We start from the raw sequence: 10763 nt of genomic DNA, 5'->3' as shown, positions 1-10763 counted from the left end.
GCTGGTAAATGAATCAAAAACAACTGCAAACACAGCGTCAGTGCTTCACCAAGAACCAGGTTTAACATCCCTCCTCGCTGTACACTGCAACAGGAGTGTATCATGTTGGAGCAAGGTCTCACTGCTACTGTGAATTGGCACCAAACATGAGTGATGCAAAATGTTAAAGGATTAAGTACAGCCTTGGTAAAAAAAGGACATGAAAGATGCAGCTGGTAAAGAACTGCTCTGATTCTTGTGTCACCAATTAAAAGAAAAATATGTTTAATGAGAATTGAACAAATTCTTTTCTCCTTGTCAAATTTACCCAAGAAAGGAAACACTTTCATGGCCAATGCCATGGATTTTCCTTGACCAAGCAGTAGTTAAATAAGCTGGTAAGGAAGTGTAATCTCTTCAGACTCATTTTCATAATTAAGATACAGGGAGAGACATTAACCTCTGATATAGGTCCTGTTAATCAGAGAATACCTAAGGGAAAGCAGGAATGATGAATCAGACATGGAAAGGTGAACCTTACACACTGTGTCCTCAGGCAAAGGGGTTTACTATTTATTGCTATAAAGTGTGAACCCCTTTTCGATGAGAGGAATGTGGAACTCTTTCCAATGTAGTGATGTCATCCCTGGTTTTGTCCATGCAGACCTTGTTGCAGGACTGGGGCCATAATTCCACAGAAGATTATTCATACACTTGGAGAAGGAGAAAAGACCCCATTTCATTGAAGCTCTGGAGCTTCTTAGCATGTTAAGGTACTTACAGAAATGGGACATTGATCAAGGAAGTTTTACTTCTAATACAGCACAACGTGATTTATACACCCTTCAGCCCTCAGCTTCCTGATCAACTCTGCACACATTAGTGCCTCTCCTGCCTGGTCTTACTGATGCCATTGGCAAAACTCCTCACTTAAGGAGGTGCATTTCAGATCCCAACCCCCCTGGAGCACTCAAAGGTAAAGGCACCAGTGAGCTGTCTTGACACAACCTGGAACCAGCAAGGAGCTTCCCACCTGCCAGCATTCCAACAGGGTAACCTGTGCTGACCAGGAGCACTCCTGGGTGCTTGTGGAGCCACACCAGCGAGGGAAATGTCCCTGGAGAAATCCTGTGATGCTGGTAGTGTGTTTTCTTCAGCAGAATTGTGTTGATGCTCAGGCTGTGCTGGCAGGGCAGTGCCTGAGCTCTGGCCCCTGCACAGCCCCAGCTGCCTCTGCTTCTCCTGCTGACAAGGCTTCTCCTGCTGACAGCTTCTCAGGCTGACAGGAGCTGCTGCAGCTCTGCCCACACGAGCACAACCCAGCAGTGAGAGGGGCTCTGCCTTCATGCCCCAGAGATGTAGTTACATGTAAGTGTTGAGATCAAACATAAACCATAGAATCGTTTGGGTTGGGAGGGACCTTAAAGCTCATCTCACTGCACCCCCTGCCGTGGGCAGGGACACCTTCCACCAGCCCAGGTTGCTCCAAGCCCCATCCAACCTGGCCTTGGACACTTCCAGGGATGGGGCAGCCACAGCTCCTGAGTGAGGAGGAGCACTGTCATCAGCCACCTTGGGCAGATGAAGAGTTGCTTGGGAGGGCACTGGAGCCAACACAAGCTCCTCAGAAGATGAGTGTCTACAAGCCAAGCTTTTGCAGGGTCACCTCCATTCCTCTGCCAGAGCCTTCTCTCAGAGCAGGGTCAGCACAGGAGAGCACGTCCTTGGGCCTCAAGGGCTGCTGTTCATGGCCCAGAGCCACTCCCCAAACTCCCTTTCACTACCTTGGTAATGTCTCAGGGTTTGTTTACCACATCCCAGCAGCAGATGCTTCCTCTGCCTCTCTCCAAGAGAGCAAACCAGGTCAGTCCCCAGCCCCTCCACAGAGCAGCTCCCAGGCACAGGGGCACAGGCTATTCAGGCCATCCTGTGATCCATGTGCTTTCTGCCCAGGAAAAAGGACTGGAACCATCATGCTTGTTTTTCTACTCTTCCTCAATTTGACAATGGTTTTACCATAACAATGACCAGGCCCAGACTCAGCAAGCACAGGACAAGAAGCTCAACTCCATCCATCTCTGTTTTGGCCCTATTTAAGGTAACTCAAAGAAAGTGAAATCCTCCCCTGAACTTACATACAGGAAAATTGCTGCAGGTCAGAGCTCTGTGACCCTCTGATGCTCCTGATCCAAGACACTTTTTCTCCATAGCAAGTAACTAAATAGTTGTCGTTCTTCAGCTTCCTCCACCCCTTCTCCTTTTTTAGAAATAAATCAGAATTAATTTGGATGCAAAGTGTAAAGGTGGCACTAGCAAGGCCCTGCCCCGATAGATTTGACAAGCTCCTTCAGATTCCAAACCCAGCTTCTTAAGACCCTTTTATTCAAATTCCTGAGTATATTTCACGTCAGCCCTTGGGAAAAAAACCCCAACAACCCAAACCAAGCAGCACACAGCAGGGGCTGAGTCATTTCACTGCAAGTTTATGATTTCAACCCAGAAAAAGGCCGTGATCTTTGTTTTGCAATAGGTTATTTGTTACAGCTTGTTTTAAACAAAACCCACCTCAACACTCTCTCTCCCAAGCTCCTATGACACAAAGGCACTGGCAGGACAGTTATCCTTAAGGAAGTGTCCAAAAGAATGCAGGGCACTACAGATGGTTCACTGTTCAGGGGAGTAACACCACCACCTACTTGAGAAAGCCAAAATCCATAAGCAGGTCACCACCTCCAAGGAAACATTTCTCTGGACTATGAACAATAACAGAGAGAGATCACTAAAGTCACATTTTTCTCCTGCCTTGCCTCACTACTCTGTTATTATCCAGAATTCAGCTTGCTGGAGGTCATTTCTTGGGAGACAGCATTCAACTGTTGCAGATCACAGGCACTGTACAACCTGCTGTGTACCAGGAGCTGCTCCAAAGGCCAAACAGGATTCCAGACCCTATTCCCTGCTTTGGTGGAATGGCTTAAACCAGACCCAAGGAGGTGGGAGAAACAGTTCAAGAACAGGAGCAGCCAACACTGAGTCATGATGGCAGCTGAGACACCTCAAATGCTGTAAATCACCCTGACCCAGATGCTGCAGGGCTGACTACAAATCTCAAAAAGCATTTCTGGCCTTCAGGGTCGTGAACACCACCTAAAAGACAGAGGCAGTCTGTAAATTAATGTCCAGGTGTTAAAATGCACAGAAGAAAAGCTGAACATGGAGGTTCCCTGGGCTGTTTGAGTGCCCACACACCCACCACTGAGCTCTGAAAGCCACAGGTGCCCAAGTCAACACCAACATTCTTACTGAACTCTCCAAAGCTGCACTGCCTGCAGCACCCCCAACCCTGCTTCTTTTTTGGTTTTTTTGAAGAAAAACTCAATCAAAACAACCCCTTTAGTAACTTGAGAGGGACCACATGACTTTTTTTTGTCCTTAATGGCCATCAAACAAAAAATACTAAAGGAAGATACCGGGTCAAACTGGCTACTGAAGTGGCAGTCTGGGAGCTCCAGGGGCAGCCTCGATGGCCTTACCTGGCCATGAAAATTCTGTCTGGAACTGAAAGAAAGAGGTGGGAAAATGCTCCAACATGAGGCAATTGTGAGTGCCCTTAGAGCAAATCCTTGTTCAGAGAAAGCAACAGACAGGTAAAAACAGTCCTAGGAAGGTTCTACTTTTTGAATAAAAAGTCAGTCAATCACCAGAATACTTAAAATCTCCAGAAGAAAAACACATAAGACAAAACCAGTCACTGGTGACATATTTTAATATGATATGGTCAGACCTTTTGGAAGTAAAACCAACAGAGTAAGACAGAACTAGAGGACAGGCAGAGTCATATTTACAGCCACTCAAAACTAGTAGTGTCAAAGCAGAGCTCAGTGGTGACAGAGGCATGGAGGCATACAAAGAATAGCCTTTTTTAGGTTATTATTAGAATTTTATTATATTATCTTTTTAGCTATTAAAAGAATCTGTTGCATTTTTTACTGCCCAATTCTAACTCACCAGCTCTCCCTCGAAATAACTTGTGATACAAAAAAAAAGTGCCATTTTTGCTGTTTGTGGACAGCAAACCACCTGCTTTTGTTTTTCCAAACCTTACTGGAGTGGCACAGCACAGTTAACACTAATGCTCTATTCTTCACCATTAAATTAAAAAAAAACAGTTGGGCAAAGTGGAAAAAAACCAGACCAAGTCAGTGCAATCATTCAGTTGGATTCTGGATGACAATCAGGAAATAGTCTTTATCTGGAGAGAAAAAAAAAAAGAAAATTATTCTTTCATTGCTGATATTTGTTCACAGAAACAGTAAATTCCAACATTTTTCACATCTCCCTTATACACTGTGGGAACTCCAGAGCCTTGATATTGATTCTCAACAAGCAAAACGGGCTCTGTGTGTCAGATCACTTATTTTATGGGTTTTATGATAAAAAGTCTCAGTTTTAGAAACTTCATGTTCCCAAGGCAGCTGAAGTTAATCCTGTTTGTGCCAGGAAACAACAGGGACTGGCACATGCAATGATGGAATCAAAGCCAGCAGTGCAAGGCAGTGGTTTCCCTCCTTACTGTGGGCTGCAGTCCTGTTTTTCCTGGAGCAATCTTTCCATCCTTCCTGTGGAAATCAGAGGCTGCCCCAGCATAAACCAGAGCCTGCATTAAGATGTGCCCTGACCTGTGCCCGAGGCAACTGCCATCCCCTCCTTGGCCTCTCCATCAGGACCATCCACATGGAGTACACAGGGAGAAGCTGAATTCCTGCCACATCAGGGAACTGCACTCGCTGAATTTGATGGAATACTGAGAATGTTTCCTGAAAAGCAGGCTGCTGTTGCTGTATTCCAGGACTCATCATTACAGCTACAATGTAGCTCTAATACTTTCCTCAGAACTGGAAAATCAGGACTGTTTTGTTTTCTCACTCAGTCCACAGTTCTGAATGGAAACTGCCCTCAAAACATATTCCTTTCCAAATCCTGGGGTTTTATACTGAAAAACACAAAGCATGAGAGGCTGCAACGTGCTCTCAAGCACTGTTTCATGCCTTCTCCTTTGATCAATGAGAAATGAGGGAAGTGATTTCCCACACTCAAACACAACAAAGCCAACTTTGGTCCGTGACAAAAGCTTTTGACTCTGCAGAGAGCAGAACAGCTCCCTGGCAAGAAGGGATTGAGCACAGCAGCAGGCAGAACGCTTCTCCCAGGCTGGCAGTGAGAAAACAATCCTGCTGGGTGCCCTGATTCCCGCTCCCCTTTACCTGGAGCAACCATGATTTCGTTTTTCTTGGAGCGGATGCGCAGGAAGGTGAGGTCGTTCTGGGGGTCGATGTCCCGCACGGTGCTCCGCGCCTTCATGATGAAGCTGTGCATGAGCCCGGCGTACTGGATGGTTGTGGAGTTGTCCATGGTGCTTTTGATAGGAATACCTGCAGGAAAGGCACAGCAGGGCTCAGGGACAACACTCCACAACCTCGGGCACCACCAGGTCCAGCGGGGTGGCTGTTCCACCTCAGGAGATGCTGCTGTGCACCGGGGGTCAGGAGTGTTCTTTTGAAAGGCAAAAGGAGAACGTGAACAGCAATGAGATGTGGAAAACCTGAGATCTGGGACCACGAGTGTAGGTGAGAACTGTTTACCTGCAGTAGCATCAGTGCTCTACCTTTGCATTTCCATTTATTTATTTATGAGTTAGAAATAAATAACAACAAGAATAAACACCTGCAGAGGAGAGAGGAAATACCAATGTTTCAGTTTGGTTCTCCTGCCTGGGGACACCTTTTTCTTTCAGAAAGGCTCCAGACCACCACAGTTAAATGAGACTCACGTAGGCCACGCTGGGCCTGGGATTATACAGGACATCAGCTGCTGCAGCCCACAGCTCCAAGGCTGAGGCTCCACCGTTCAGCCACAGCAGGTGATGCAGTCCTGTGAGGTCCCTGCCTCAGTGGTCACCAGCCAGGAGGGCAGACACACTGCTTGGCCAGAGTCTTCTCTCCCCTACACTTCAGCCACCCATTAGCTGTGTTTTCCCACAAAGAGCCAGTCAAACCCAGCTCAGGTGTCAGAACAATGCAGCAGCTAAATCCTGGCAGGGCAGAACCACTGCTGCAGGTTCCAAGAGCTGCAGCTTCAGCCTGGAGAGCACAGCCCATTACTCACCACCAAGGAAAAGCAGCGAGCAGGAACACAAGCTACAGGTACCCAGTGATCTGATCCTCAGTATACTCATATACAGCCACTGTCATCTTTTCTAAGGATCATTTCTAGGACATATTCCATTTTAATTGAGAATCATACAATTCTAAGGGCTGCTCACAGTGTATTCAGAGTGCTCCGAAGCAGCTGCTCTGTTGGACCCTTCAATGACTCCAAAAAGAGACAATTTCCTGATGAGTCCTGCAAGGCCATGAGCACCAAACAGCGCTGAGGAACTTGAGTCTGCCAGGCCAGCAGCACTCTGGACATGCACAGCAGCAAGACTCCACATGTCATGAGAGCCTCAGTGCTACTGACAGAGGTTTTGATAGACACAGTCTCAAACACTGGCATAACTCAAGTATTTCAAAACTTTTGTAAATTATCTTAATTTATTTCCTAAAATAACAGAGTGAGCTTGCAGAAATGGGAACTCAGTTTTCCCTTGTAGTCTCTCTGCTCTGTTTCCAGAGAAACCCCTGCTAAAGCCAGACTCTAAGCGAAGTGGCACAGTGAGCAGCCCCCCAAGCACAGGGTTAGAATAAGTCACAGCTCAGAGAAGCGAGGCTGACACAGCACCTTCTGAATTAACCACGATGATTCCCTGCACTCCCTTTTGGCTCTGGATTCGCTTCAGTGTTTCCTCCACCTCAGCCTGCAAACAGAGAAAGCACAGGTCAACAGGGGGTTACAGCTGCTGTTTGCCTCCCACCAGGGCTCTGTCTGAAAGCAAAGCTGCACAGGGGTGATTCAAACACACACAGTACAGCAAAGTGGCTGTGCTTTGGTACCATCTTTTCTGCAGGACCTTTGCTGTTGTTTTCCGTCTGTCTTTGCTCATCGCTCATTTGTGATTATCACCTTGTGGAAACGTGGAACTCCCCTCTCATCTTTCCCTCCCTCCTCCTCCCCAACCCTCCCAGTGAATTCTTGCAGCTGGAAGTTGCAGTCAGACCACTACAATTTGGGTGTGAGACAAAAGTAATGTTTGAAAATAGATATGGAATTTATGAAAAAAGTAGGAAAAAGACACATTTCTGGGTGCAAGATCACCTTCCCTTTTATTAAATGACTGTTAAGAGTAATTACTCATAAGAGAAGTGAGGGGAAAGCAATTAATAAACATTATTTGCTTATAATTCTGAGTCATGCTGGGATGGCTGCAAGATTATAACACTACCAATAAAAAACTACAGCTTAAAAAAGGGAAAATGCAAACAAGGCCAAGGCAACAGGCCCTTATAGTCCCTTTGCCTTCTCTGTAAAGACCATCAAAGTCAGAGGAGGTTTCAGTACCTTCTGCACAACTTCCACTGCTACAATACACAGATCAAAATGTAACTCTGGGTTCTGTGACAGGGTGGGAAACCCTCAGCACCACAGCTGGGGAAATACAGGGCATTTTTTATTCCAATATTCCAAGAGACAGGCAGCATCTTTCAGATCCTGCAAGGCAGAGTCCCACAGAAATGGTCAAGGAAGGGAGACAGGAATCCCCTGAAGCAGGACAGGTGAGACCTACGCGGGGCATTTGGCCAAGGCTGCGTTCCCTGGGCACTGGGAACAACCCTCTGCACTTCCTCCCTCAGCAAACAAGCCCAGCCATGTTCTCCAAGCCCTGTTCCCTGGGAAGAGCCCTTGTCCTCACAACACCACACGAGCTCAGCCCCAGCACTGTTAACCCACTTTCCTCGGGAGGCTGTTGGGAACACGACCTGTGCCTGATCAGGGGTGGGACCCCCCGGGCTGGTCTTTGTGGAGCAGAGGTTTTTCTGTCTGACACAGCACAGAAAGATTCAGTCTTTTCAACAAAACTCTTGATAATTTCTGAATGCTGGATTATTTTCAAATGGAAGGCAAAGGGAGTGAAATGAAGAACAAGTTATGGGGTGCACAAATGCTGACAGAAATATGATGGCAAATCTCTTAAGAAATTAAGAAGTAATCTCTTGACTTCTTACTATCAGTATTTAAGTCCTGATTCATTAAATACTTTCCTTCACAGGACCTTTTAAAAACATTTGGATGCAAAGCAGCAGCCATACAGAAGGATACCAGCTTTTAATTTCCTCTACCACCAAGAGCTGATCTAACTCCCAGGTGAGGGATGGGCTTACAGTTCACTGCTGCTGACCTGGGAAGATCCTGCTTCTCCTATTCCCACCCTGGGGCTTGTCCAACACCTTCACCAGCCAGTATAGCTCACCAGAGCAGCAAAATTATTACTGAGGAAAAAAATTATATATTTAACTTGTCAAACAAATAAAAACTATCTTAACAAAGTGCTGGATAACTACAAGAGACATAGGGAAGGAGAGGTGCACTCTGGAAAAGGAGGATAAACACTCTCCTATCGCCAATTTGCCGTCAAATACCCTTTGCTACACGTCCAAACAGCAGCCTTTATCTTCCTGTTCTCATCTGGAAAGCCTGAACTCCTGGGTTCGCCTAAAAAACACATCTCCTCAGATAACTTCAATTCTCTACCTACAGCCCAGGTCACCACTTATTCCTTTACAAATTCTTGACACGTATTTTGATCCCCGAATTTCATGAATATGCCCTGAACAACAACACACCTGGGGCAGGAAGAAAGCTCCGACGCAATCACAGTAGAAGGAATATATCCTGGGTTTCACAGAAAATTCCAACACAATCACAATAGAATCAATTCATCCCGAGTTTCTTGGAATACTCCAATAAAATCACAATACATCCCGGGCCTCACGGAACATTAAACAGCCCCAAACAGTCCCTTTTTCCTGCCTGCTCCCAGCCTTAAGGCTGTGCCCCGGCAGCCGCAGGATCTGCTGTGGGGTCCCCCCGCCTGCCCACACCGGGACCAGCCCCAGGCTCGGGGGAAGGATCCGCCTTTCCCGCAGTGACTCGGGGACAGGGAGGGCGAGGGCCCCCCCGAGCTCCCGGGACGGGACAGACCCCGGGCTGGGGCATCCCCCGCAAAAACGCGGCCCCGCGCCGGGCCGGGGGCTCGGAGCCCCCTCAGAGCCCCCTCAGAGCTCCCGCCCGTGCCCGGACCCGCCCGTGCCGAGGGGGCACCGGCACCGCCCGCCCCGCGCCGGCCGCGGGAGCCCCGAGGGTGCTCAGGGACCCCCGAGGGCGGCTCTGGGGCCCCGCACGGCCCCGGCCCGGCCTCACCCACCATTGTCGAGCCGCCGCCGCCCCGTCTCGGCCCCGCCGCTGCCCCGGAAGCGCTTCGAGCGCGGGGCGGGACCGCGCCGGGGAAACATCCTCCGACATCCCCCAAAACACCACAAACACACCCAAATCCCCCCCAAAACACCACAAACGTCCGCAAATACACCCAAATCCCCCGGGGCTGCCGCTCCCGGCGGCTCAGCGGCTCCTTGATCCCGCAAATAACCTCCAGCCTTCCAGTACGTGAAGGGAACGAAGATGGGGAGAGACTGTTTAGAAGAGCCCGGAGTGACAGGACAAGGCAGAATAGCTTTACTGACAGAGAGTAGGGTTAAATCAGATGTTAGGAAGAAATCCTTCCCTGGGAGGGTGGGGAGGCCCTGGCACACGTTGCCCAGAGAAGCTGTGGCTGCCCCATCCCTGGAAGTGTCCAAGGCCAGGTTGGACGGGGCTTGGAGCAACCTGGGCTAGTGGAAGGTGTCCCTGCCCATGGCAGGGGGTGGAATGAGATGTTGTTTAAGGTCCCTTCCAACCCAAACCATTCTACGTCTCCCTTCAAGCAGAGCACAGCTGGGGTTACGTGGGATGCAGTTCTTCAGGGCGTTATTTTGTTTTGCCACGAGACTGTGGCCCATCCCCGACCCTTCCCCAGGGGAGCAGAGCACTCATCCCTTCTCCCTGGCAGGGGCAGGAGGTGCGGTTACCCTCAGGACACACATCCCCAGGGCTGTGGCAGGGACATCCCAGGGGTTTGGGGTGCAGATCCCAGAGATTTGGGGTGTACCATGCCTTGGACTGGCCTTCCCCACCTTGCCCCTGTCCCAGGGGGCTCTGGCAGCAGCTGAGGGGATGCAGCCAGGGAAGGGGGGGGAACTCCCCATCTCCCTTATCAGAGAATCCCAGAATGGTGTGGGTTGGAAGGGGACCCTGATGATCATCCAGTTTCCACAACTTACTATAGGATGCTGTTAAGTGGTTCCCATCCAAGGCCTGGAGGAAGCAACTCCAACATCCCTGCTGCAGAAAAAGGCAATAGCTGTTGTATTTACCTGGCACAGAAAGTCATCCTTGGGATTTGCTGCCACTACCAAAACTGTGTTAACCCGGCCTGTGGGAACACCTGGGAAAGTCAGCCAAGGGAGAACCCCGTGGGAAGGCCTGCAGCAAGGAATACCAGGCAGGATGACCTGTTTAGGGAGCATTTGACCAAATGGGACATAACCAGGTTCCTGAGACCTGACGGGATGTCCCTGTGAGCACAGAGGAGCTGGAATGTCACTGCAAAGCCCATTTCAGTCATCTGGGAAAGGTCAAGGCCGGCAGGAGAGGCTCCTGATGACAGGGAGAACGTGAAGGCCACTTCTCCCTTCAGGGAGGATCAGGGACACACAAACCTGGTTGGGCTCACTGGAGCTTTTTCCCCCTCC

The 10763-nt window shown here is 49.0% G+C and overlaps 1 protein-coding gene across 1 annotated transcript; it reads right to left on the bottom strand.

Annotated features, from left to right (window-relative positions):
* Window positions 1–3727: 3727 nt before the first annotated feature.
* On the bottom strand, window positions 3728–9437 carry DYNLRB1 (dynein light chain roadblock-type 1). Its single transcript, XM_064674298.1, has 4 exons — window positions 9341–9437; window positions 6760–6835; window positions 5244–5411; window positions 3728–4231 (listed from the first exon to the last, which is right to left on the bottom strand). Exons 1-4 carry the CDS (start codon window positions 9341–9343, stop codon window positions 4188–4190), a joined length of 291 nt encoding a protein of 96 aa, XP_064530368.1. The 5' UTR covers window positions 9344–9437; the 3' UTR covers window positions 3728–4187.
* Window positions 9438–10763: the final 1326 nt, after the last annotated feature.

Source organism: Pseudopipra pipra, chromosome 17 (assembly GCF_036250125.1).
Source record: "Pseudopipra pipra isolate bDixPip1 chromosome 17, bDixPip1.hap1, whole genome shotgun sequence".
NCBI classification, from domain to species: domain Eukaryota; kingdom Metazoa; phylum Chordata; class Aves; order Passeriformes; family Pipridae; genus Pseudopipra; species Pseudopipra pipra.
The sequence above is the reverse complement of the archived record's forward strand: the minus strand, read 5'-3'. Positions and strand labels throughout refer to the sequence as shown.